Here is a 12,712-nt window from a genome sequence, read left to right as displayed (position 1 = left end):
CCATTGTCGTTGCACTTGGATTCAGTAGCAACTATGAGTCACATTAATATTATGAATAGCACTGAGGTCAAATGGCAGAATCAAGGACACGGGTGGTTCCTAATGTTGTGAGATTCTCGCTAGTGTTCACAGAAAAACTGGTTCTGAGAGATTAGGATCAGGACCTGCAATTGTAACAGCAACTGCTACAAAATGGAAGACTGCAGTGTAGCCTTTATTAGGAGTACATGTAGCATGAATTGCTAAGGCATAAGTATATGAAAGTGTGTATTATTATTTAAAATGTATGTGATTCTCTCGTTCAGCTGTCATTGTCTATTAGTATTATGTAGTATTTTATGTTTTGTGTGGACCCCAGGAAGAGTAGCTGCATCTTTGGCTATAGCTAATGGGAATCCTAATCAAATACTACTAGTTTACTGCAAAGAATGAAATGTTACAGTGAATGGTGTTATATGCAGTTTATTACACAAGGATGAAGGTCAATCTTATTTTCTTGAATTGTGAAATAAAAACACGGTATGCACAGGTCTATATTGTGTATGTAGAAATGGCCATATGGGCATGCAGGCTGGTTTATGTTAAAATGGGTAATGAGTGGGTTACATGCGGGCTGGTTCGCACAGTTTTAGGAACAGACAGTCACTGTGAAACTGGAATGGAGGAGGAGACAACCTGAGACTTCCCCTTGAGTGGTTGCTGTGTTTATCTATCTGTGTCCCACCCATTGATTTTTATATCCATGTGAGCTGTGGTTTATGGCTGGGATGTTGTTTGTTCAGTGATAAGCCATCATCACTGCGGGCCCCAGACCAGTCCCCTGGCATCAGCCAACCCAGAGCTGTTAAAACTCTCCTCTTCTTTTCTTTCCTTTTCTTTCTCTCTCTGTCTATTCCAAGTAGGCACCGCCAATGCCATGGAGACCTCTGCATCCTGCCACTGTCCTTTGAGGAAAACAACTGGAGAATCCAGAGAGAAGGTACAATACTGTAACATTCATTTAATCATGTGTAGTAGATATTCTGTATCGTGAGGATTGTGGCTTTTGGGGGAATTTCCTGTGGTGCCTTTTGTAGCATTTGAGGATAGCTAGGAACAGATTTACCCGCAGCCCTTGGGTGTCATGGAAGTTCAAGATTTTTAGAGAGTAGGAAAACATGCTCAAACAAGTCATATTATAGTTGAGCCAAGTGTGACGTAATTTATCTGATCAATGTTGGATTGTTTTGAATTTGTCCTACAGAAAACAATGATGTTCAAAGAGTTCACCAAAGGATTCTCTCAACTTGCCCTGAGATCATCTCTCCGAAGGAGACTTGGACGATACAACAATGAAACCAGCATTAGGCCACTGAATCTCACAAGGGTAAACCTATACTAAAATGATCTTATAGATAATTAACTTAATTCACTTATAGATAATCATTTACTAACTAATTATTAACTAATATTAGACGACAATACGTGAGCTGTGGTTTATGGTGGTGATGGAGTGTGTTTAGTCACTTACAGCTGGTGGCAATTTATCATGGTTAAGCATAGAGATCCTCCTAATTCTATATGGTTAAGATCCAGTTTTATGCTAATTAAAACACATGACCAATATTTGTCTAGAGAAACTCAAACACCACAAACTGTTTTCAAACTGTAATCAACAGTGTATTCATTTCATGTTTTGGTGTGTTCTATTGTCTGCATGAATGAGAATGATATTGCTTTCCACAAGGGGGTAAAGAAAGACGAGGATTTGTGTAGAGTGCACACACATCCTCTTGTGGTCATGTTGCTATGGCAAGACTTCCTGTGCAGTCAGGAAGTGGCAGTCACTGCAAAGCAAGTAGGTTCAGAGAAGAACATTACCGGAACCCTTCTTCAGTGATCTATCAATGTCTCTCTTGGAATCTTTCAATTAACCGAAGCGATACGGCAATGTTCATAACACATAAAAACCTTGGAATACCGAATGGACGTGCAGTAAGTGGGCCTAGATTGTCTGTCTGTCTTTCTGTCTCACAGTCTCACTGTCTAAGCTCTAAAGTCTTCTAAAGATTAGAGGTTTTAGGCCAACTAAAAACATGTTACTTTAGATATAAAATCATTGTGTATCTGATTGTTGTTACCCTAATCCAAAGCAGATTTATTCACTAGTCTATGTTTGTGGTTACAGAGTCTGGCAGTGTCGGACGGAGGTGAGTTGAAACATGGACACATTCAGTTTTTTTTTCACTGAACGTGTTGGACCAGACAATAGAGGGTCTGCTTTCTCCCAGTTATACATATGGATTCACTCGCTCACTCGCTCTTCTTCTGAGTGCTTTGAGGAGCTGTAAATCAGAGCTGTATGTGAATAAGTAAATGGCCCTGTAGCACAGTGTCCTCCTCTCTCAACATGTTTCACTCATATACAGTTAGCTCCAAAAGTATTGCAGTGAAACAATGAAATGATACAATGACTGTCAGCTTTACGATAAAAGTGACTCCAGAAGGACAACACATTATTTACCATTAATTTCTATTGGGCACAAAATAATCTGAAACAACCAAAACTAACAGCAAATGCATCCAACAAGTTTGTAGAGTCACAAGCTTGATGTAGTCAATGCATGCTAGGAATATGGGACCACATACTAAACTTTTGCCTACATTAATATACATAACTGAATTAGTCCCAATAATTTTGGTTCACTAAAATGGGGGGGGGGAACTATGTACAAAAAGTGGTGTAATTCTAAAACGGTTCACCCGATATAGATGACAATACCCTCAAATTAGAGCTGACATTCTGCGCTTCAACCTCATAGTCAATGTATCATTTCAAATTCAAAGTGCTGGAGCGCAGAGCCAAAGCAACCACAAAAATATCACTCTCCCAGTACTTGTAAGTAGTGTTTACTGTTTGTAAACGCTAAAGAATGCACTGTCTGTTGGGTTCACCTGCCAGCCTGGCTCTGAAGTTCCGGTGTTACCACAATGACTTCCTCTTCAATAGCTGACAGCCGTATGTGAGAGAAAGTCACGTGAGGGAGTTGCTCACGACTTGTTTCCTTGTACAATCATCTATTCATTTCCTGTACATTTCCACAACTCAGTAATTAGAATAAAGTGTTCGGTATTCAAAATCACATTACTAGGTTCAAGTGCAGGAGAAGACACAAATAATATTTCAAAGTGAATAATGATGAGTGAGCACAAATATCACCCCCCCCCCCTAATGACAAAAAAAAAACGTGTTAAGCTCCCCTGTTGCCGTAATGGAGAAGTTAGCATGTCTAAGAGCGTCTGCTAAATGACTTAAATGTAAATGTCTTGGGGGTATGATATTTGTGTGTCTGTAACTTTCGCACTCATCACTATTCATGATTCATTCAGGACTAGCCGTAATCGTGGTGGCATCCACATGAATGTAGAAGTGTTTAGAAACATAAAATATTCTTATTTACATTCAAACGTGACTCCAAAATGACAATCCATTATTTAACATTCATTTCTATTGGGCACAAAATAATCTGAAACGCAACCCCAAAAAAACAGCAAATGCACCCAACAAGTTTGTAGAGTCACAACAAGCTTGATGTAATCATTTTATGCTAGGAATATGGGACCAAATACTAAACGTTTGACTACGATAATACACATAATTGAATTTGTCCCAATACTTTTGGTTCCCTAAAATGGGGGGACTATGAACAAAAAGTGAGGTAATTTCTAAATGGTTCAACTGATATGGATAGAAAATACACTCAAATTAAAGCTGAGAGTCTGCACTTCAACCTCAGTCATTGTATCATTATGCTGGAGTACAGAGCCAAAACAACAACAAAAACGTGTCACTGTCCCAATACTTTTGTAGCTCCAGGGTAAGTAGTGTTTACTGTTTGTAAACGCTAAAGAATGCACTGTCTGTTGGGTATACCTGCCAGTCTGGCTCTGAAGTTCCAGTGTTACCACAATGACTTCCTCCTCAATAGCTGACAGCCGTATGTGAGAGAAAGCCACACGAGGGAGTTGCTCACGACTCGTTCCCTTGTACAATCGTCTTTTCATTTTCTGTACATTTTCACAACTCAGCGACTAGACTAAAGTGTTCCGTAATTCAAAATCACTTTACTATGTTCAAGTACAGGAGGAGACACGTAATCATATTTCAAAGTGAAGCATAAATGGTGGTTTCTGTATTACATCCAGTGCAGCCCTGTTGTTAATGTCTCCAGAGCTGAATGTGGTACCAGAGGAACGTGGAGCCAGTGTGGGCCTGTGTTCCAGCAGTAACTCCAGTCTCCCCACCGTGCCCAGTGATGGAGCCAGTGGTGTGGGGAAGGTGGCCAGCTGGGCTGTGAGCTTTGAGAGGCTACTACAGGACCCAACTGGTGTCCTCTACTTCACGGTAGGACCTAAACCCGACTGTACACAATCTTTCAGGTTTATTCATGATGAGCTTTAGTATGCACTTTGTGTTTATGGGTCTTGTGTGTTTGTTTCAAGCAAGAGTCCATTGTTTTGGAGAGATAAAAGAAGTCATTTTGAACACTTTGTCATGTAAAGGAAAGACTATGATTTTGTGTTGATTATTCTGCCATTATTTAACCGCGGTCTCAGGATGTCATCGCCATCTTAGACATGGCAACACTGCTTCTAGCTGCTAAACAACTTTGCAGTATTTTGCTTTTTTGTGCCATTTCTTACACTATTAGCCCAGAATGTTTTTGTGTTATTGCATACAGCCGGAAATAACTTTTGGATATCAGAGTGGCGGTAACTCACCAGACTATTACGACCAGGAATTTCCCGAATTGGATCCTTTGTTCTTACCCATCAGGGCAATTTAACTTATCCCAGAGGCTGCTCCAAGATGCTGCTCAATGGAGAAGAGGTATTTGGAGTGGACTTCTAGTCCGACTCAGGAGGCGGGCACACCATCTACCGCTTCTGAGTATATTTCTCACTAATGTTTAGTCTCTGGACAATAAAGTGAACAAGCTCAGGGTGAGGATCTCCTTCTAGAGAGACATCAGGGACTGTAACATACTCTGTTTCATGGAATCATGTCTCTCTCTGGATATACTGTCTCCGTCCATACAGCCAGCTGGGTTCTCAGTACATCGCACAGACAGGAATGAAGAACTCTCCGGGAAGAAGAAGGGCGTTGTGTATGTTTCATGATTAACCACTCATGGTGTGCTTGTGATAACGTACAGAAACTCAAATCCTTTTGTTCACCCGACTTAGAATACCTCACAATCAAACGCCGACCGTATTACCTTCCAACATAATTATATTTTGTTATAGTCATGGCTGTGTATATTCCCCCTCAAGCCGATACCCCAACGTTCCTCAAAGAACTATACTGGACTTTATGCAACTGGAAACAACATACACCGAGGCCGCATTTATTGTGGCTGGGAATTTTAATAAAGCAAATTTGAGGAAAACGCTACCGAAATTCTACCAACACATTGACTGTAGTACTCGTGCTGGAGAAACACTCGACCCCTGCTATTCTCTCTTCATGGATGCCCACAAGGCCCTCCCCCACCCTCCCTTCGGCAAATCAGATCACGACTCCATTTCTTTCCTCCCTTCCTATAGGCAGAAACTCAAACAGGATGTCTGTGCTAAGGTCTATTCTGACCAATCGGAATCCATGCTTTAAGGTTGTTTTGATCATGGGGACTAGGATATGTTCTGGGTAGCCTCGGATAATAACATTGATGTATACACAGACACAGTGACTGAGTTCATCAGGAAGTGTATAGGGGATGTTGTTCCTACTGTCCCTATTAAAACCTACCTAAACCAGAAACCATGGACAGATGGCAGCATTCGCGCAAAACTGAAGGCGCAAACCATCGCATTTAACCATGGCAAAATGACTGGGAAAATGGTTGAAATACAAACAGTGTAATTATTCCCTCCGTAAGGCAATCAAACAGGCAAAACGTCAGTACAAAATCAAGTGGAGTCGCAATTCAATGGCTCAGACAAGACGCATGTGGCAGGGTCTACAGACAATCACAGATTACAAAGGGGGAAACCAGCCATGTCGCGGACACTGACGTCCTGCTCCCAGACAAGCTAAACACCTTCTTCGCCCGCTTTGAGCATAACACAGTGCCATCGATGCGTCCCACTCCCACGGACTGTGGGCTCTCATTCTCCATGGCCGATGTGAATAAGACATTTAAGCGTGTTAACCCTTGCATGGCTGCCAGCCCAGACAATATCCCTAGCCGCGTCATCAGAGCATGCGTAGGCCAGCTGGCTGGAGTGTTTACGGACATATTCAAGAGGAATACCTATGTAAGAATGCTGTTCATTGACTACAGCTAAGCCTTCAACACTGTAGTAACCTCCAAGCTTATCATCAAGCTTGGGGACCTGGGTCTGAACCCCGCCCTGTGCAACTGGGTTCTGGACTTCCTGACGGGCCGCCCCCTTGGTGGTGAAGGTAGGAAACAACACCTCCACTTCACTGATCCTCAACACAAGGAACCCCACAATAGTGCATACTCAGCCCCCTCCTGTACTCCTTGTTCACCCATGACTGCATGGCCACACATGCCTCCAACTCAGTCATCAAGTTTGCAGATGATACAACCATAGATTACAGGGAGGAGGAGAGGCCCTGGCGGAGTGGTGCCAGGAAAATAACCTCTCCTTTAACGTCAACAAAACAAAGGAGATGATAGGGGACTTCAGGAAAAAGCAGGTTGGAGCACGCCCCTACCACATTGAAGGGACCACAGTGGAGAAGATGGAAAGCTTCAAGTTCCTCGGCATACACATCTCTGACGATCTGAAAAGGTCCACCCACACAGACAGCGTGGTGAAGAAGGCGCAACAGCGCCTCTTGAACCTCAGGAGGCTGAAGAAATTTGGCTTGGCCCCTAAGACCCTCACAATCTTTTACAGATGCACATTTGAGAACATCCTGTCAGGCTGTATCACCGCCTGGTACGACAACTGCACCGCCCGCAACCGCAGGGCTCTCCAGAGAGTGGTGCGGTCTGCCCAATGGATCACCAGGGGCACACTGCCTGCCCTCCAGGACACCTATAGCACCCGATGTCACAGGAAGGCCAAAAAGATCATAAAGGACACCAACCACCCGAGCCATGGACTGTTCACTCCGCTATCATCCAGAAGGCGAGATCAGAACAGGTGCATCAAAGCGAAAAAAAAAATCACTTTTTTGTGAAAATGGTTAAAAATTACTTTCGGACTCCTTTCCAGAATGGCGCAAATTCGGCATGTCCGGGGAAACCAAGAAACTGAAAAACAGCTTCTATCTCAGGGCCATCAGACTGTTAAATAGCCATCACTAGCTGGCTACCACAGGTTACTCAACCCTGTACCTTAGAGGCTGCTGCCCTACATACATAGACATGGAATCACTAGTCACTTTAATAATGTTTACATACCGCTTTACTCATTTCATATGTATGTACTGTATTCTATTCTACTGTATTTTAGTCAATGCCACTGACATTGCTCCTTCTAATACTTATACATTTCTTAATTCCATTATTTTACTTTTAGATATTTGTGTATTGTTGTGAATTGTTAGATATTACTGCACTGTTGGAGCTAGGAACACAAGCATTTCTCTACACCCACAATAACTTCTGCTAAATATGTGTATGTGACCAATAAAATTGTATTTGATTTGATTTGATATAAGCTCTGCATGAACACATCAAAAAACAACAATTACACTATATCTACACTACCTCCACAATCACCCGATCTCAAACCAATTGAGATGGTTTGGGATGAGTTGAACCGCAGAGTGAAGGAAAAGCAGCCAGCAAGTGCTCAGCATATGTGGGAACTCCTTCAAGACTGTTGGAAAAGCATTCCAGGTGATTGAGAGTAGGTTGAGAGTAGGTCAAAAGTGTGCAAATCTGCAAAGCTGTAATCAAGGCAAACGGTGGCTGCTTCGATGAATCTCAAATATAAAATATATATAGATTTGTTTAACACTTTTTTTGGTTACTACATGATTCCATATGTGTTATTTCATAGTTCTGATGTCTTCACTATTATTCTACAATAGTCAAAATAAAGAAAAGCCCTTGAATGACTGGTACTGTATATACACATCAATTACACAATACATGATAAGCAAACACAATACATTATTTGAATGAAATCATTTTACTGACTGGGAGACAATACAAAACCCTGCCACAAAGATTGTTTGTCAAAATGCCCAATAAATTAAAGTGAGAATTAAGTGAGAAAGAGGCCCACGCAAGAGTCCCTTAAATAGTCAGAACCACATGGGCGTCTGATTTTCTCCTGAGGGCTGGAGGTTTTCTGGGAAAAGAGATGAGATTCACCAGTTTGGATTACGAGGCCTGTGGAGAGCAGAGGAATGTGTGTGAGTGAGACAGAAATATCAGAGTAAACAATACCCAGCAAACCGAGAACATTCCCAGGACATTAGCTAACATTCCCATTAAGTTCTAGTTAGGGTTTTATCGAACAGTAGGATGATAACGTCCCAAAAACATTCAAGTAATGCTCTTGATAAGAAAATGTTTTAAACGAAATATCCATTGAACGTTCTCCTAACATTCACTAAACTGTTGTGCACAACATCTGTAACAACCACCACAGAACATTGCCCTAAGGTTCTGATTAGGTTTCCAGGTGATGTAGTAACAAAATGTGTTCTGGGAACGTTCTTGCAACATCAGGCAAATGTTTTGTACAAACATTGCATAGTCATCAGCACAACTAAACCGTTTTCAAATCAAATCAAATTGTATTTGTCACATACACATGGTTAGCAGATGTTAATGCGAGTGTAGCGAAATGCTTGTGCTTCTAGTTCCGACAATGCAGTAATAACCAACAAGTAATCTAACTAACAATTCCAAAACTACTGTCTTATACACAGTGTAAGGGGATAAAGAATATGTACATAAGGATATATGAATGAGTGATGGTACAGAGCAGCATAGGCAAGATACAGTAGATGGTATCGAGTACAGTATATACATATGAGATGAGTATGTAAACAAAGTGGCATAGTTAAAGTGGCTAGTGATACATGTATTACATAAGGATGCTGTCGATGATATAGAGTACAGTATATACGTAGGCATATGAGATTAATAATGTAGGGTAAGTAACATTATATAAGGTAGCATTGTTTAAAGTGGCTAGTGATATATTTACATCATTTCCCATCAATTCCCATTATTAAAGTGGCTGGAGTTGAGTCAGTGTCAGTGTCAGTGTGTTGGCAGCAGCCACTCAATGTTAGTGGTGGCTGTATAAATCCTCTTAAGGAAGCTGCAAATTTTTGCAGCTTTTTGTTAAAAATCGCGCAACATGCCAGGACTATAGTATATGCATATGATTAGTATGTGTGGATAGAAAACACTCTGACGTTTCTAAAACTGGTTAAATCACGGCTGTGACTATAACAGAACGTGCGTTTCATCGAAAAGTGCAGGAAAATCTGATCACTGAAAATGGGAAAATATATCCATAAGCAACTTCAAGCAATTGTTAAAAGTGACCCACATTAAATGGAGCAGAGGTTGCAATACCTACAGCTTCCACACGATGTCAACAGTCTTGTCATTTGTCTCGGATTTGTTTCTTGGTCAAACGGACACAAGGGAGCCGATTTCTTCCGGTCTCCGACAGGATGTTTTGGTTGAGAAATATCCGGACATGATTTCAAGACGTGGAGCTAAAGAATATACATCGCCCCGTGATCATTTTGATAGATTATTAACGTTTACTAATACCAAAAGTTGCATTACAAAAGTATTTCGAAGTGTTTTGTGAAAGTTTATCGTCAACTTTTTTAATAAAAAAAATGATGTTACGTTAAAAAGCGCTATTTTTTTTGTTGATCACACAGTCTTCATAGATCGATATCTAGGCTATATATGGACCGATTTAATCGAAAAAAGACCCCAAATTATGTTTAAGGGACATCTAGGAGTGCCAAGAAAGAAGCTCGTCAAAGGTAATGAATGTTTTATATTTTATTTCTGCGTTTTGGTTAGGACCGGCTACCGCAAAATCTGTCGTTTTAGATGAAGTTCCAGTACTTTTGGGTGCATGCTATCAGATAATAGCTTCTCATGCTTTCGCCGAAAAGCATTTTACAAATCTGACTCGGTAGCTAGATTCACAACGAGTGTAGCTGTAATTCTGTACATTGCATGTGCATTTTAATGAAAGTTTGAGTTTGATCAAAAACTATACGTGGCGCACTTGAAATTTCCGCTGATTTGATCCCCACAGCGGGAGCACTTCCCTAACAATTAACAGTCTGATGGCCTTGAGATAGAAGCTGTTTTACAGTCTCTCGATCCCAGCTTTGTTGCACCTGTACTGACCTCGCCTTCTGGATGATAGCGGGGTGAACAGGCAGTGGCTCGGGTGGTTGATGTCCTTGATGATCTTTATGGCCTTCCTGTAACATCGGGTGGTGTAGGTGTCCTGGAGGGCAGGTAGTTTGCCCCCGGTGATGCGTTGTGCAGACCTCACTACCCTCTGGAGAGCCTTACGGTTGTGGGCGGAGCAGTTGCCGTACCAGGCGGTGATACAGCCCGCCAGGATGCTCTCGATTGTGCATCTGTAGAAGTTTGTGAGTGCTTTTGGTGACAAGCCAAATTTCTTCAGCCTCCTGAGGTTGAAGTGGCGCTGCTGCGCCTTCTTCACGATGCTGTCTGTGTGAGTGGACCAATTCAGTTTGTCTGTGATGTGTATGCTGAGGAACTTAAAACTTGCTACCCTCTCCACTACTGTTCCATCGATGTGGATAGGGGGGTGTTCCCTCTGCTGTTTCCTGAAGTCCACAATCATCTCCTTAGTTTTGTTGACGTTGAGTGTGAGGTTATGTTCCTGACACCACACTCCGAGGGCCCTCACCTCCTCCCTGTAGGCCGTCTCATCGTTGTTGGTAATCAAGCCTACCACTGTTGTGTCGTCCGCAAACTTGATGATTGAGTTGGAGGCGTGCGTGGCCACACAGTCGTGGGTGAACAGGGAGTACAGGAGAGGGCTCAATAACGCACCCTTGTGGGGCCCCAGTGTTGAGGATCAGCGGGGAGGAGATGTTGTTGCCTACCCTCACCACCTGGGGGCGGCCCATCAGGAAGTCCAGTACCCAGTTGCACAGGGGGGGTCGAGACCCTGGGTCTCGACCCCGTAGTCATTTAGCTCAGTTACCTTAGCTTTCTTGGGAACAGGAACAATGGTGGCCCTCTTGAAGCATGTGGGAACAGCAGACTGGTATAGGGATTGATTGACTATGTCCGTAAACACACCGGCCAGCTGGTCTGCGCATGCTCTGAGGGCACGGCTGGGGATGCCGTCTGGGCCTGCAGCCTTGCGAGGGTTAACACGTTTAAATGTCTTACTCACCTCGGCTGCAGTGAAGGAGAGTCCGCATGTTTTCGTTGCAGGCCGTGTCAGTGGCACTGTATTGTCCTCAAAGCGGGCAAAAAAGTTATTTAGTCTGCCTGGGAGCAAGACATCCTGGTCCGTGACTGGGCTGGATTTCTTCTTGTAGTCCGTGATTGACTGTAGACCCTGCCACATGCCTCTTGTGTCTGAGCCGTTTAATTGAGATTCTACTTTGTCTCTGTACTGACGCTTGGCTTGTTTGATAGCCTTGCGGAGGTAATAGCTGCACTGTTTGTATTCGGTCATGTTACCAGTCACCTTGCCCTGATTAAAAGCAGTGGTTCGCGCTTTCAGTTTCACGCGAATGTTGACATCAATCCACGGTTTCTGGTTAGGGAATGTTTTAATCGTTGCTATGGGAACGACATCTTCAACGCACATTCTAATGAACTTGCACACCGAATCAGCGTATTCGTCAATATTGTTATCTGACGCAATACGAAACATATCCCAGTCCACGTGATGGAAGCAGTCTTGGAGTGTGGAGTCAGCTTGGTCGGACCAGCGTTGGACAGACCTCAGCGTGGGAGCCTCTTGTTTTAGTTTCTGTCTGTAGGCAGGGATCAACAAAATGGAGTTGTGGTCAGCTTTTATGGCAACCTAATGAATGTCCTGGAAACGTTCTCAGAACCAGTTTTGGTTTGCAGGGTATACTGTAAGTCAAATTTAAGGTGGTGTTAAGGTCCAATAAAAAACACAGTGGAAGAGGTTTTCCCCCTTAACCCCTTAAGAAACTACCCACAGTTTTCAGACAGTCAAAACAGGCTGAAGATTATGCCTGGTGATAAGGCATTGTGGTTGGGTAAATATTGGTGACAAGACTATTTTTCTGCTTAAACCCACAGGCTTTCCTGAAGTCGGAGGTCAGTGCTGAGAACATCTTATTTTGGCAGGCATGTGAAAAGTTCAGACAGATCCCAGCCAATCAGAAAGAGAAGGTACTTCACAGATGAAAATGGGTTTCTGACACCTTCAAGATTACCCATCTTCAAGAGGGGTCTCTATCGGTCAGGGTTTGACCATGTTCCTTTTCTGTCCAGTTAAACCAGGAGGCTCGCTCCATCTACAGCAGTTACCTCTCAGGCAGTGCCTCCCATCCCATCAACATTGATGACAAAGTCCGCATCGAGGAGTGGGAAGTGAGAAACCCTCACCCTGACATGTATCAGAAGGCTCAACAACAGGTACACCATCTTGGACACATCATCTACTGTAGCAAGCCTCCATTAGAAAATAATGAAATATTCATACAGTACCATGGCCATCTTTTGCTGTG

General features: G+C 42.8%; 1 protein-coding gene across 1 annotated transcript in view; it reads left to right on the top strand.

Annotated features, from left to right (window-relative positions):
* Positions 1 to 756: 756 nt before the first annotated feature.
* Positions 757 to 12,712, top strand: part of LOC124005659 (regulator of G-protein signaling 14-like) — a 25,387-nt gene continuing 13,431 nt past the window's right edge. The window contains 6 exon segments of the mRNA XM_046315107.1: positions 757 to 979; positions 1,244 to 1,366; positions 2,168 to 2,189; positions 4,212 to 4,384; positions 12,282 to 12,374; positions 12,477 to 12,620. Of these exon segments, the coding sequence (XP_046171063.1) occupies positions 917 to 979; positions 1,244 to 1,366; positions 2,168 to 2,189; positions 4,212 to 4,384; positions 12,282 to 12,374; positions 12,477 to 12,620 (618 nt within the window). The 5' untranslated portion in view covers positions 757 to 916.

Source organism: Oncorhynchus gorbuscha, linkage group LG02 (genome assembly GCF_021184085.1).
Source record: "Oncorhynchus gorbuscha isolate QuinsamMale2020 ecotype Even-year linkage group LG02, OgorEven_v1.0, whole genome shotgun sequence".
In the NCBI taxonomy this organism is placed as follows: Eukaryota; Metazoa; Chordata; class Actinopteri; order Salmoniformes; family Salmonidae; genus Oncorhynchus; species Oncorhynchus gorbuscha.
This window is presented reverse-complemented; position numbering and strand designations above follow the sequence as displayed.